At 51.3% G+C, this 15,454-nt stretch overlaps 1 protein-coding gene across 2 annotated transcripts in view; it reads right to left on the reverse strand.

The window, feature by feature from the left end:
• TCOF1 (treacle ribosome biogenesis factor 1) overlaps positions 1-15,454 on the reverse strand; it is a 33,913-nt gene that overhangs the window by 13,951 nt on the left and 4,508 nt on the right. For both annotated transcript variants that reach the window (XM_054038276.1, XM_054038275.1), the window contains exons 3-9: positions 12,179-12,306; positions 9,562-9,665; positions 8,392-8,758; positions 7,440-7,534; positions 6,559-6,825; positions 5,507-5,785; positions 414-588 (exon numbers count right to left, since the gene is read on the reverse strand). In XM_054038276.1, coding sequence (XP_053894251.1) covers positions 414-588; positions 5,507-5,785; positions 6,559-6,825; positions 7,440-7,534; positions 8,392-8,758; positions 9,562-9,665; positions 12,179-12,306 — 1,415 coding nt within the window. The remainder of the gene's footprint in view (positions 1-413; positions 589-5,506; positions 5,786-6,558; positions 6,826-7,439; positions 7,535-8,391; positions 8,759-9,561; positions 9,666-12,178; positions 12,307-15,454) is intronic.

Consider the following 15,454-nt stretch of genomic DNA (forward strand, 5'->3'; position numbering starts at 1 on the left):
AATCTCTTATAGAGCCTTCCATCCACGGATCTCAAAGTGCTTATTAATTATGTGAAGGCTCCTCCGTCTGCACACGCTGGGGAGTACATGTCAGCCAGCAACTGACCCATGCTGGCAATGCTGAAAGGAATAGAAAACAGAACAAAATAACCCCCCCCAAACCCAACTCTTTTGCCAGTTTGGAAGGACACTCTAGAAGAGACAGAAGGGAACTGCACTGACAGGTCTTGCTAACATCAGCTTCAGAGCAACTGGCAGTCTGCATCCCTTGGCAGTTCAGAGCATGCCGGGTGTTGGTTCTTAGGGGGCAGCCCCGTCTAGAACACACCAGCTGCTCAAGCCGAGAAGAGAAGCCAACCCCATAAGTATGGAAGAGAGAGGCCCTGAATACCAAGGGAAGGCTAGAATCTTACCAGCGTTAGGAGGCGGTTTCTGGGCTGCCTCGTCCTCCTCACTGTCTGACGACGTGCTGCTCTCGCTCTCAGAGGCCTTGCCCTTCAAGGCATTTCCAGCTGCTTTCCCGGGGCTCCCAGTTTTACCAACCAGGCTGGGCTTGATGCCAGGGGAAGGCTGAGGTGTTGACAATCTCTTAAAAAAAAAAAAAAAAAAAAAAAAAAAAGTCAATGATTTTTATGGTCAACAGGTTCAGTGCCAGAGCCAGGGTTCGTTTCCTGCATCCCATATGCTGCGGTCATGATTTAAAACGCTCCTTTTATCCCCAAAGAACGGCACACGTTTGGAGATGGATCATTTCTGAAACCAATGAGATGTGGCTACCTCTCTTGGGTGGGAGGCAGCAGCTGTTCACCGCAGATAGAAACACCACCCAGCAGTTCAGGCAAGAAGGGAAGAAATATACCGTATCCAATCGGAACGGCGTGGGAAAAAGCCATATTTCACTAGAAATTGACCAGGCCACCAGGGTTACACCCCTACTCTTTCAAAAAGGACCAAAGGATCTTTAATGAGCAGGGATTCGGCACCTCATTATCATGTCTCATCTGACAACTGTACCTCCAGCTGCACAGCACAGCACTCCCCATCATTAGACCAAAACAATGGTTCGGTTTGACTTGGAAGGAAGAAGGCCACCTACGGAAACCCCACTACCACTGCCTGTGGGGGCTAGATGTCCCTTGAGGCTGCTCCATTGAATACTGACTGTCTGACCCCGGTGGCTTGTGACGTTTGCAGGGATCCGAGCACAAGGTGAAACGACTGCCCGATTCCACCATCCCAGCGGCTGCCTCCCGGACCCAGCATTAGAGCGGCGTTTAAGGGAGACAGCGTCGCACCATTCCTAGGAAGCACTTTGTCCACCACGGGAGCGATTTGTTTGTCCATGTGCCTAAATAAGCGGCCGTGAAACCCAAACATGGCGCTTGGGTTGAACAGCGGCTGGCAGCGTTTTGATTTCTGTGACTCAAGGCAGCGCGTGAGCTGCGTCTCAGTGTCTCGCGCAGCGAGGAGTCGATGCAAGGAGGTACCAGTTATTTTGGCACTTGAAAAAAGCGATTCCAGCCAGGTCTGATCTTCTGGCCCCCACGCGGCGCAGAGAGAGCTTCCGTGCTCCTCTCACCCTTTGGCTGCTTGCAGAGGGTGTGCTAAAGAGAGGACGTCCCGGAGACTTCCCTACCCTTTGGGGTTCTTCGGGGGCAGACACACTCTGCACCCGCTCAGGCATCCAAACATGGCCTGATCTTCACCTGCTGGGCTGAACGCTCAAGCACCAGTTCGCTCTGGCCGAGCAAGAACATAGCCACGCTGGACCAGCCAATGGTCCACCTGGCCCAGGATCTCGTCTTCCCACAGTGGCCGGTGCCAGATGCTTCAGAGGGAATGAACAGAACAGGGCACTTGTTGAGTGATCCATCCTGTGGTCCAGTCCCAGCTCCTGGCAGTCGGACGTTCAGGGACACTCCGTTTGCCAGGCATAGTGGGAGCAGAGTATCACCCAACCTGCCTGTGGCTGTGACCCACTGTTGGGGCGGTGTCCCCTGGCCTAGGAGCCGTTACCAGAGCTCTTCTCAGGGAAGACGGAGGGTGACACTAACTCTACCACGAATGGCCCAATCCCCCCCCCAGCATTCAGTCCCTTTACCCTGCATGCCGGACTGGTATATGGGCTCCCCCCACCTCTCAATACCAGTGAAGAACTAGATCACAGCTGTTCTGATAGCCTGTAAGGGTGACTGCTCCTTGCCAGTGGCCAAGAGCCCCAGGTTTACAGCTTCATGAGATGGAAGACGGTGTCAAACCCGGCTTTCTGGCACAGTCCCGCCGAGCGCTGCCCCTGGGGCAGCGTTTATTACATTTAAACCAGCTGCTGAACAGACGTCAGCATCGGAGTGTTTACCCATTACAGAAGGGGCTCTCCAAACAAGCCAGGCATCTCTGCACAGAGACAAAGAAACCTCCACAAGGACGAGAGAGGAAAACAAACCGGAGTCTCTGTTGTGTTTTGGTTAACATGAGTCACTTTCTCCGAGAGAGGGGCCAGCTTCTAAATGGCAAATCGAGAGCGTTATCGGAAACAGATGCAGAGATGTAAATGAATCACCTACTTGGGAGCACACCAGACTCCAGACTCCTCCCCACTCAGACACCAGCACTTGCGGGATCTTGGATCTAGCCTACCTAGTGACAGGACGGACTCTCGCTCACGTTCAGCGAGCGAGCCCATGTATAACAGGAGGATGTACTAGGGAACAGCTCAAGGACCGGGAAGACAATCAGATAGCAGCATCCGGACACTACGTAAGAACACAGAGCAGCGTGCAGAGGGAAGCTGCTGGAAATCCAAGTCTGCCCCATGTCCAGCTGGAGTGGGCCAATTCCCTATCTTCCGCACAGGTGTCATTTCCCTAAAAAGGCAGAGGTCTCATTTCTCCAGGGCTGCCACTGGAATGAGCCCAGGCAGGGATTCACCCTATAGCTTGGCTGAACTCCGCTGGCTGTAAAACGCCCCCAGGTGAGCCGTGCAGGACACGATCCGGGCCGGACACGATCCGGGCCAGTGTGTTTTATGGACTCAGGAGACTGGAAGAAGCCTAAAGTAAAGGAGTGGAGGGGTTGTGGTGCAGTCTGCCATACTAGAGATGCTGGTACCCGAGAGAAATTCATGAGATGGTGGAAGCGTAACTACAGATGGAGCTTCTTGTCCTCTCCTCCCTCGCTTCCTTTCTCTCTCTCTCTGCTGCCCTGCAAATAGCTCCGGGCCCAGTGGTGGGAGCATGCCAGAGCTGAATCACCCCCCTCCCCCATGCTCTTTAGTTTATTTGCATAATGCAGCGAGTCAGAAAGCGAGCATGCTCCCCAGAAGCTGCATCAGTCACACGCCAACTCTCGTCTCCCGGCACACAGAGGAAGCACCCCCAGCATACCAACAACGAGCTCAGTAACTGGGGATGTGTCACGATATAAAAGAATAAAGACTTCCGCTCCAAGGTATGAGCTCAGGACACAGTCACGCTTCATCTCCCCTAAGGGTCTAGTGGACCATCACCTCAGCACCGAGTCCAGATAAAAGTTCACAGCCAAGTTTTCCGTCACGTCCATGAATACCGTATGCCTCCATTTCTGGGCCCTGACGGGAGATGTAGACTTGCTGCACATCTAAAATGAGGCACAGGAACACCGGTGGGCCCGTATGACATTTTTGGCCTTATTGCACAGGTGGGTTTGGAAAGTTTGAAAGAGCCTGCAGTTTCTTTAAGGTCAATCTTGTTTGCTTCCCCATTGCAGGGGGAAAAAAAACAAAAGACACCAAAACACCTTTGCAAACAAATTTCTTTGACTAAATAATCCTAAATCTTCAGCGGTAAACATACTAATTAAGCAGTTCGATGTAGGCATGATGTTCATTTTAGTTGTGCTAATCCGCCCCCTCAGTGAAAGATGAAGCAGTTTGCAATTCTCTGTACCTGTCTGGATCTTGCTTAGAAGCAATCGGAAGCTGCAGGATACCGTAAGTTAGTGGTTAAACATATGCCCAAGTACTTCATGTTCTCCATCTGCCCAGAAACGCTCCACTGGGAGAGCCAGATTGTGGACACAAGTGGGCAGAATGGCTAAACGCCAATCTTCATTCCAAGTCCTTGGCTGCTGGCATCATGAAAGCCAGCCCATTTTGGTTACAGCCTTTCTCGGCAGCAGCGACTGGTACGTGGGAATCCCAAATTTGCAAATCCTTTAATAGCCCTTCAGCAAGAGAGACAGCTACTTCTGCCTCCGGTAGGGTATTCTCTTCAAGTGGGGAAAACATGTTCTTCACATTTTACTATTGCTAGAAGGGCCAAGTCCCACGGGTCTTGCACAAATTCTTCATGCAGCATAAATTCCCCCATTCCCCCACAACCCCCCTCGTTCTGAACCAGCATTAAGATTTGAATCGCAGTGTAGAAATGCTGAGAGAGACAGACTGGGATAGCGCCAACCACTCAGAGATGTTCCCCGAGGCGGCAGACCACGACAATTCAGTGTAAAAGCCAACATGCAGAGCTCATTGGACTCTCACTCATCTACACCAAACGGGCACAGAGAGAGAGAGAGAGAGAGAAAGAAAACTCTCTGAGATGCAGGGGGGCACTAGGTCACAATCTTGCACGCACTGTCAGACTGCACCTTGCGGGGTGCCATCTTCAGGAATACTGAGCGAGCACTTGGGGCCACCATTGATAAGGATGCGCCCTACCAGTAATGACTCCCCAGGGCCGTGCTTGTGGCCAGATTAATCATGAACAACTGAGAAGTGCAAATTCACGCCGTGTGGATTCCTGCCTTGCAAAACACACAGCCTGACCCCGATCCCACTGGAAGCAATGGGAGTTTTGCCATCAGCTTTAATGGGAACTGGTTCCGGCCTATGCAAGCATGAGCAGACTTCCCGGGCACACAAGAAGCAAGCCCAGGCTGCCTGTGGCACCATATGTATCCATTCTGGGACCTATGTCACGAGTTCCAGTCGAAAGGAAGCAAGAGGGGAGGGCTCTGTCCAACTACCATTCACATGACAGACCAGCGTCAGCATTTGGATGCAGACAAATGAACTGTTTCACTCTGGAGTTCTCCATGTACAGTTTCTGCTGGTTTGGCTCCTCAGACTGCTGAAGAATGGGAGACGTTTTAAGCCAAGTGATACTACGCTACGGGGCCCCCCACGCCTTGGCTTGTATTTTACTATAGTGTTTTGCAATGACTTGTGTTTGATCTTATTGGCAGCAGCCAGTTCTCTGGCAAAGCCAAACAAGTTCTACAAAGGAGCCAGAGAATTCAGTAACTATAAACTAGTCACTTGGAAACGGCTGGTCTTTAAACGATGTATTAAAGCAGGGGGCCCATCAAATCAGAAAACAATTCATAGTAGTTCTACAAAGCAAAGATGGAAGGACATCTTGCACAGGGCAGAGATTTCATACATCAGAAAGATTTAGCATCCTAAACAGCCAGCCACTAACACGGCCATCACCAGCATCTCAGAACCCAACTAGAGGCAAGAATTACAAACCTTCTGGCTTATCGGCACAGGGGGCGCCTCGTCCTCGCTGCTCGATGAGTCGCTGCTCTCCGAGCTCTCTTCTGGCTTTACACTTCCAGCAGCCTTTGCAGCAGTTCTGGTCGTTCCAGGCCCCACGTTGGCCTGGTTGGGCACGGCTGGTTTTGAGGGCTGCTTCCGCGGAGCTGGCGTCAAGGGTTTTGCTGGAGCTGCCTTGGCGGATGGAGGAGTGGCTGGTGCACTTTTCACTAGCGTTGCCATGGCCTGGGGAGCTTTTGCAGATGGGCTGGTCTAGAACCAAGAGACAAGAACAGAATAAACACAACAGGAAACCATGATTCGGGGTGGGGAGATGCGTCTTCCCAGGATAAAATATAAGGGATCAAGATGTAGATCTGGAAAGCGACTGCAAGATGTGCCAAGGCTGAAAATGCCAAGAGAGGATGGGTGACCAGCGTGGCGAACCAGGCGCCCCCCATCAGTCCTCCTTGGCACTGGAAGAAATCTCCTTGGGCGAGGGAGCAGTGACTGACATTCCTCAACAGTCTGCTGTGTAACTGGTCACAGCTGCACAAACAGTGCGGGGAGAAAAGGCTGCCCACTACACGAGAACATGAACGGCTCCGTTCCACATGCACCACGGCACAGGAACCAGTGGTGAAAAGGACCAAACCTCCCCTACCCAGGCACAAAAGCAGCAGCAATCAGGTGACGCTAGAGTTTGCTGATGCTAGATATTGCAGATCCAACACTCAGCTGTGAATCCATGGATCAGATCTAGAACTCGGAGGGTTTCGAGTAGAATTTTCCTTTCTTGGGTGGAGAAGAACGCCTGTGTTGGATTTTAGTTAAAAGCACTCATGCAACTTTTGCCTGTTGAAATCAACACACTTCAATTTTCAACTGGTCGCTTAAAGTTTACAGTGGAAACATTAACTGGGACCATTCCCTACCCTGTTGCAAGTGCGACCTTGCAGTGCACTGTGCTTTTTACGAGGTTCCCATTCGTAGCATCCCCAGGCCTCAGGACAGGTGTGAGGGACAACAGGCTCAAACTGACCCACCTGTGCCGCTGACGTGGCTTCCTCATCATCACTGTCCGACGAGTCGCTGCTCTCAGAAGTGTCCTCTGCCTTTGCACTCCCAGCAGCCTTTGCAGGAACTGTCACCTTTGCGGCTCCTGGTTTGCTCTGGGTTGGTGTATCTGCTGTTGGTTTCCATGGAGCTGGGTTGGACACTTTCCCTGGGGTCCTCTTGGTGGGCGCTGGAATGGCTGGCGCGCTTTTCACTGGTGTTGCGTTGACCTGCGCTGCTTTTGCAGCTGGTTTTGTCTGGAGGCGAGAGAAGAGACTGACTGAGGAGGGAGATCGAACATCTGTGCAGGAGTGGGGGTGGGAGGAAGCCGAAGGGAAGTCAGGGGGCGAGGTTAGCTCAGAGCACAAGCCTTGATCAGGGGGTGGGATTAGCTACAAACAAGGCTCCCCCGCTCTGCAGCAAGCTGAACCATAATTCTGTGCAAGGCCCTTGGATCGGGCAGCAACTGGCAATTCTGCAGCAGGTTAGTTTACGCTAGAGATGGCGGTGTGGGGACTTTCATTTAATCAGCACAACAGGCTGTTATTCATTTTATACTCTCTGGGTTCTCAGTATCCCACACGTCTGCATCGAGCAGCTCAGGGTTTGCTCCTCCCTCTGCTCTAACCCTCTAGTGAGGGAGCGGGACCCAGACTTTGGGGCCGACAGAGGCTGGGAGGTGCTGTCGGGTGGGTCAGGTCTGTTTCCTCAGTGCCCTGGCTTCAGAGAAAACGGTTCCTAGTCCCTGCCCCACTATCAGTCTGGGGAAGGGCCTTAACAATGCTCGGCCCTGGGAGGTTAGAGGATGGGTATGGGTGGTGGTGCTGGGGAATGCTTAAAGCACTCAGTGGACCCTCTTGGAGGCAGATACCTGGAGCGCCGGGGTTTTTAATTCCTCTTCAGAGGAAGTCTCATCGCTCGAGTCCTCACTGCTACTCTCTGCCTTTCCCACCGTTTGCTTTAGTGCTGAAACACCAGAGAGGAGACATCACTCACACCGCGCTCTCTTGTCGAGTCCATGCAGACAGCTATGTTCATGCAACTTTTAGGTTATGAGAACCAATCAGAAGGCACAGGGGAGAGGCGACAGTCATGTCGCGTGGGGGCAGGGCCCAGTGACACCGCTCAGATCTTAGGCGCCTACTGAGCATGTCAAACAATTTTTTCAGTCACATATTTAAGATTAACCCCTGCACTCCCTTAGGAGACCCTCCCTCAAGAGGACCAGTCATCCCAAGTCCCCGCTTCTGCAGTGTGGACACTTAGACACACATCCTCATTGCAGAATCAGGTCCCAAGCTCGGAGCATTTCTTTTCTGGGGAATTTCCCCTCAAAACATCAATAACAATTCACTTCTGGCTTGAGCCCAAACATGGAACGTTTGAGTGACTTCTTCAGAGCGTTCCGAATAAAGCAGAGTTCTAGTATCATCCAGTGACCCTGACCCGTCAGCGCTCCATTGTGCTGGACACTGAACGAGACCCTTAACTGTAGCACTTGCTACCCCAGACGCTAGATCCCTTCCATTTCTCTCTATCGCAGAGCCGAGCAATACGTCCCTTAACGCAACCTGATCTGGTTGTGACTGGCAGTGCTTGTGTTGCTCCCTCTTCTGCCAGGTTTCTTTAGTCTCTACAGGGAGCAGTTTTGCTTTGATGGTTAGCTGCCAGGAGAGCTGAAGCCACGAGGCCGGCGGCAATACTAGGGAAAGTAATTCAGACCTGATACACTGTAAAGCCAGAACAGGGATGCACGTCTCACGACCAGCACAACAGCTGTGCAATGCCTTAGGAAATGCATCCCAAGCCCATGGGCTTCTCACCTGACTTGGGAGCTGGGAGTGTTGCTGCTGGCATCTTCTCCCCTTCCTCACTCTCTGATGAATCGCTGCTTTCAGAGCTCTCTGCTGCCAATGCAGTAACTGCTGCTTTGCTCTGTCCTACTTGGGCCTGAGTTGCTGCAGCAGGTCCTGGCTTACCAGCACTGGCTTTCTTCTGTCCTGCTTTGCCCAGAGCTGAAGAAGTCGCCGGAGCACCAGGCGTGAGCTTATTGGAGATGCTTTTGCTCTTTCCTGCTCTGGTCTGAACTACAGCAGCAGCCCCAGGCTTACCTGAAGTGGCATTGGCTTTGTTTTGGGCTGCGTGCTGCAGAGAGTTAGCAGCTTTGCTACCCGCTGCAGCAGTTCTCACCTGGAGGAAACAACAAAAGAAGTCAGTTCCAAGCCATCCTTTTGTCCTCTTCATGAATCGTGATGCTCTGAACTAGATTTGACGAACCACCGCCCAGAAAACGCTGAAATGCAGCGAGTCGTTCACACTCTCGGACACAGAAGCTAAGTCTTTGCATTTAAACGGAGGCACTCAGAGATAAGTTCATCTATGGAGCACCACCAGGGAGCTCAAGGGACTTGCACCAGCAATGTAGCTGGCCTTCAGAGTGCACTTCTCCAGGACACCTGCAACCCAAGCAGAGTTTTGCTGTGGTCACTGCCCCAATCAGGCAGAAGAGGTTTGGAGGAGGCTTTTGTTTTTCCCCCTGAAGTGAGCACCTAATTAACTGGCGCATGAAGTAAAGAGGGAGTTCAGTGCTCGTTTAACCTCTCCCTCATTAGTGCCACAATCTAAACAATGCTCGAGTCTCTTAACGCCTCAAAGTGAATGAAAAGCACTTTCCATGCAAACAGGTTCAACCTCCATAGTCCATTTCCCTTTTACGAAGCCATACGCACAGCTCCCTCAGGCAGCAGAAGAGGGTTGTCAGAACAGCCATACTGGCAAACCCTCACAGAGCTGAAGCATACGTCAGCATTGCTTATACAGGCTCCCCAGATGAAAAACTGGAGCATCAAAAGCTCTTTTTTGCTGTTCTGACTAGGGTGTGTGACGAACACCCTCCCCCGCACAAGCAGGCATTGCTAGAACTTTCGAATGCAGCCCTGGCCACAGGCCACTAGCAGCCTTGGGGGCTGGCACGGAGACAAGCGTCACCTTACCTCCTTGATTTCCTTTCCAGCCGCTGCCTCGTCTTCTGAAGAGGAGTCTTCGTCCCCGCTGCCCTCTGCCTGCACCGTGGAGTTAGTCACAACAGGGGCGCCAGCTGCCACACACAAGGGAAAGCCACAAAATGCAGAGAGACTCAAAACACAAAACTAGCTTCCCACCAACTAGAGACAAAGGTAGCACTAGCTACAGACTCCTGGCGATGCAGAAGTTGGTTCTGCACATTACCACGGTGTCGGAGGAAAGGTTCAGAAAAGGGCAACAAAAATGATTAGGGGTATGGAACAGCTTCCGTATGAGGAGAGATTAATAAGACTGGAACTTTTCAGCTTGGAAAAAGAGACCGCTAAGGGGAGATATAATTGAGGTCTATAAAATCATGACTGGTGTAGAAAAAGTAGATAAGGAAGTGTTGTTTACTACTTCTCATAACACAAGAACTAGGGGGTCACCAAATGAAATAAATAGGCAGCAGGTTTAAAACAAATAAAAGGAAGTATTTTTTCACATAATGCACAGTCAACCTGTGGAACTCCTTGCCAGAGGATGTTGTGAAGGCCAAGACCATAACAGGGTTCAAAAAAGAACTAGATAAGTTCATGGAGGATAGGTCCATCAATGGCTATTAGCCAGGATGGGCAGGGATGGTGTACCTAGCCTCTCATAGACTTGAAGGTCAGAAGGGACCACTATGATCCTCCAGTCTGACCTCCTGCACAACGCAGGCCACAGTCTCTCACCCACCCACCCCTGCAACAAATCCCTGACCTATGTCTGAGCTATTGAAGTCCTCAACTTGTGGTTTGAAGTCCTCAAGGTGCAGAGAATCCTCCAGCAAGTGACCCGTGTCCCACTCTGCAGAGGAAGGCGAAAAACCTCCAGGGCCTCTGCAAATCTGCCCTGGAGGAAAATTCCTTCCCGACCCCAAATATGGCGATCAGCTAAACCCTGAGCATGTGGGCAAGACTCACCAGCCAGCACCCAGGAAAGAATTCTCTGTAGTAACTCAGATCCCATCCTCTCTAGTGTCTCATCACAGGCCATTGGGCATATTTACTGCTAATAGTCAAAGATCAATTAATTGCCAAAATTAGGCTATCCTCTGTTTGCCAGGAGCTTGGAATGAGCGACAGGGGATGGATCACTTGATGATTCCCTGTTCTGTTCATTCCCTCTGGGACACCTGGCATTGGCCACTGCCGGAAGACAGGATACTGGGCTAGATGGACCCTTGGTCTGACCCAGTAGGGCCGCTCTTATGTTCTCTTCCCCTACCTCTCACCCGTCCTCTCTAGGAGTTGGGAGAAATCCCCAGATGTCTGTGGCGGCCATAGAGCAGAGATGGAATCACGTTATGGACACGGCAGGAATTGCTGTATATTAATCTACAGATATCGAGACGTAATGATGGTATTATCAGAGAGGCCTTATGTGGACTAGGAAAAACCTGCTGTCTCCTCACCCACATCAAGTTAGCTTAACTTGACTGAACCACCGCTGAACATCAATGCAGACGCAATTTAACCCACTCAGCAGGCTGAGTGCGAGGGGCTCTCCCGTACGATTTACCTCAGTGAGTTTAGCACATGCTAGAGTTCGATGGATTTTCCTTAGCTAGAGTTTTAGAAGGCAGTAATTAGATTGAGCTTGGTAACTCGATCTAACATCCCACCTTTAAACACTCGGCTAGAGGAACAGCCTACTGGAGAGGCCGTGGAAGAGTTCACCTCCTCCGCCAGAGAGAAGCAAACCCCATGAGTATGGAGGAGAGAGGCCCTGAATACCAAGGGAAGGCTAAGACCACCGTGCTGAAATCACACGGGTAAGCTTTAAACACACGTCACATTCCCCCTTGGGCTGACCTATGGTAAGTGCTCCTAAGAGTCTGCTGCTTGTGCATGCAGCCAATCCTGAGTTCTCTGTCAGTCTGCCCCAGACTCCTTGCCGGTGAAAGGGGCTCGAATGAGAAACCGCCGCTCCTCCCAGCAGCTGCATTCAACTGCACAGATAGGGAAACTGAGGCACAGAGGCAAAAATGACTTGCCGGGGGTCACCCAGCAGCATGGGCAGCGGGTAATAGGCATGGGGAGGCTCTGCCTTGTTGCGGGGGTTGGCAGCGAAGTTTTTGCTTTATTATGCCCCATGCAGGTTCCTGCGCAGGTTGGGTCTGGGGAGGGGAGGCCCTGCGTGGCTTCGGCCATCCCAGGGCTCCTCCAGGTGGGCCTTGGGGCTTCGGCTGGCCCAGGGATCCTGTGACTGGAGGGGAGGGGGCTCTCTGGGCAGGGGGGCTTGTGGCTCCAGCTGCCGGGAGTGAGGGGGCAAGGGGTCTCGGGGCTCCGGCCATGGGCGGAACAGGGGGTTAGCCTCCGCAGAGGGGGGCTCCACCCACCGCCCATGCCCAGCAGGCCAGTGGAAGAGCTGGGAATAGAACCTAGGTCTCCTGAGTCCCCGTCTGTAGCTTTAACCACTAGGCCACAGGGTAGCGAGCTCCACTATAACGGCGGTGAGCCACGTTATTAAGCTATCGGAGCATCAGCCGCACCCGTTGCCTGCTAGCCCTCTCTGTCGTCTGCTCCACGTAGCCTGTTCTTGGCAGCGAAAGGCTCTTACCCGTCACAGCCTTTGTCTCCTCTTCCGAACTTTCAGAGCTGCTCTTGGGATCAGGTACCCTGATCTTCTTCGCTGGAATGCCTCCCCCCAAGTTGCTTGCCTTTCGTTTCTTGGTGTTTGAGGGAGTTCTGTAGGAGAGATTTTGCAAGAACGGGGAGGTGGTGTTAAAAAGGGAAACAGCATTAAATCGCAGAAACACTTATCAATTCATCCAGCCTCGTTCCTCCAGGGTCAGGACAGGAACTGCCACTGCTCTGCAGTAACTTCAGGTGGCTGACTCTGGAATGACTTATGGTGATCTGCAGAGAATTCCCCATAATCCTTCTTAACCAAACCCTGGATGTGACGCTTCACAGGAATGTGAAGAGAAGAGATGGCTAGAAATGAATTCCATCTGTATAGGGCAGGGCCGGTAGCCAGAGTCAGGAAATTTAGCCTCAAGTATTTGGAAAAATGCTGTTCTTGCTGACAGTCAAATGATTAATAATAAACTCTTATCTAGTGCTTTTCCTCAGCGGATCTCAAGGTGCTTTACGAAGGAGGTCAGTATCATTACCCCTATTTTGCCAATTGGGAAACCGAGGCACAGAGCAGGCAAGCTGCTTGCCCAAGGTCACCCAGCAGGCCAAAGGCAGAGCCAGGAATAAAACCCTGAACACCTGAGCCCCAGTCCAGTGCTCAACGTCTGGTCAGCCTCACGTTAGAACTGCAACAATGGCTAGACTTCTTTTACATGCCTTGGTCCTACTGGACAACCTCCAACTGGATATATGGAGGCTAATGGATTGTGATGCAAAACTGACCCATGATCTAGAGGCTACACACCCATTCAGACTTGGATGGTCACACCTAAGGGACACAAAATTACGATATGAACTGGATTTATGGGTGAAAATCATGGACTCCTAGGACTGGATGACCTCTTGAGGTCCCTTCTAGTCCAGTCCCCTGTGTTCATGGCAGGACTAAGTATTATCCAGCAGTTCTCAAGCCTCGGCCCAATTAACACACAGCTGTGGCCCAGCTGTGTGTTTAAAAAAAAAAAAAAAAAGATTCAGTTTGTCACTCCGGTCCAGCAGGGGGCGTGGCTGGTTGAGGGGGAGACGGCCCCCCGGAGCCCGGCTGGAGCGCTCCTGCCAGCAGGGAAGGCGAAGTAGGCCCCTGGGGCAAGGGAAGAGCTCAGCAGTCCAATGCAGGGGGCCTGGCCGGGCAAGTGGGTCCCGAGGGAGCCCGGCCTGGGCCGGCCCTGCTCCTGTGATTGCCTGGTGGACACAGTCATCTCCCAGCAGGGCTGCAGGAGAGGGGGTCCTGGGGGGAAAAGAAGGTTGGGAGGGGATCTGGGCAGTGAGGGGGTAGGGAGTGCTGGGCACTGGAGAGGTTTGTGGGGGGTGCTGGGCAGCATAGGTGCAGGAACTAGGGGTGTGGGGGGTGCTGCAGCACCCCCAGGTTTTACACAGGTCCCCACTCCTGGCCTGGCACGAGTCCCGGCTGCCGGCCCTGCGCCTGGGGTGCTTCTCCTGGCCCTGCTCTGTTTAGGAGTCTCTGGGTGGAGGTGGTGGGCGCTGGACAGGGGAGCGCTGGGCATAGGGAGTCGGTGTGACACGGCCTGCCTCCGAGGGGAAGGGGCACACCGGTAGTGCAGGGCTGGGCAGGTCAGTGTGTGTCCGGCGCAGTGGTTCGCAACCTGCAGACCACAGTAGTAAATAGGTTAAGAACCACTGATCCAGACCGTCCTGGACAGATGTTTGTCTGGCCTGCTCTTAAAAGTCTCCAATGGTGGAGATTCCACAACCTCCCTAGGCAATTTATTCCAGTGTTTAACCACCCTGACAGTTAGGAAGTTTTTCCTCACATCCAATCTAAACCGCCCTTGCTGCAATTTAAGTCCATTGCTTCTTGTCCTATCCTCAGAGGTTAACTAGAACAACTTACCTCCCTCCAACCTTTTATGTATTTGAAAACTGTTATGTCCCCTCTCAGTCTTCTCTTTTCCAGACTAAACAAACCCATTTTTCTCAATCTTCCCTCATAGGTCATGTTTTCTAGCCCTTTAATCATTTTTGTTGCTCGTCTCTAGACTGTCTCCAATCTGTCCACATCTTTCCTGAAATGTGGTGCCCAGAACTGGACACAATACTCCAGCTGAGGCCTAATCAGCACAGAGTAGCACGGAAGAATTACTTCTCATGTCTTGCAAAAAAAAGCAGACATCATTCCGGGATGTATTAGCAGGAGTGTTGTAAGCAACAGTGTTACACTGTTAACTCATATTTAGCTTGTGATCCACAGTGCCCCCCAGATCCCTTTCCGCAGTACTCCTCCCTATGCAGTCATTTCTCATTTTTGTATGTGTGCAACTGATTGTTCTTTCCTAAGTGGAGTATTTGGCATCTGTCCTTATTGAATTTCATCCCATTTACTTCAGATCATTTCTCCAGATCATTTTGAATTTTAATCCTATCTTCCAAAGCACATGCAACCCCTCCCAGGTTGGTATCATCTGCAAAGTGTACTCTGTATGCCATTATCTAAATCATTGATGAAGATATTGAACAGAACCGGACCCAGAACTGATCCCTGCGGGACTTCACTCGTTATGCCCTTCCAGCTTGACTGTGAACCACTGATAACTACTCTCTGGAAATGGTTTTCCAACCAGTTTTGCTCCCACCTTATAGTAGCTTCATCTAGGTTGTATTTCTCTAGTTTTTTTTAAATCAGAAGGTAACGTGAGACAAAAATAAAAAGCTTTACTAAAGTCAAGATATAGCACATCTACCGCTTTCCCCCATCCACAAGATTTGTTACCCTGTCAAAGAAAGCTATCAGGTTGGTTTTACACGATTTGTTCGTGACAAATCCATGCTGACTGTTACTTATCATCTTATAGGTGTTTGTAAATTGAATGCTTAATTATTTGCTCCACTCTCTTTCCGGGTACAGAAGTTAAGCTGACTAGTCTGTAATTCCCCAGGTAGTTCTTATTCCCCTTTTTATAGATGGGCACTACATTTGCCCTTTTCCAGTCCTCTGGAATCACTCCCGTCTTCCATGACTTTTCAGAGATAATCGCTAATGGCTCCGATATCCCCTCAGTCAGCTCCTTGAGTATTCTAGGATGCATTTCATCAGGCCCTGTGACTTGAAGACATCTACCTTGTCTAAGTAATGTTTAACTTGTTCTTTCCCTATTTTAGCCTCTGATCCTACTTGGCAATTATTACGTTAGACGACCAACCACCACCAACCTTCTTGGTGAAAACCGAAACAAAAGTC

Source organism: Malaclemys terrapin, chromosome 8 (assembly GCF_027887155.1).
Source record: "Malaclemys terrapin pileata isolate rMalTer1 chromosome 8, rMalTer1.hap1, whole genome shotgun sequence".
In the NCBI taxonomy this organism is placed as follows: Eukaryota; Metazoa; Chordata; order Testudines; family Emydidae; genus Malaclemys; species Malaclemys terrapin.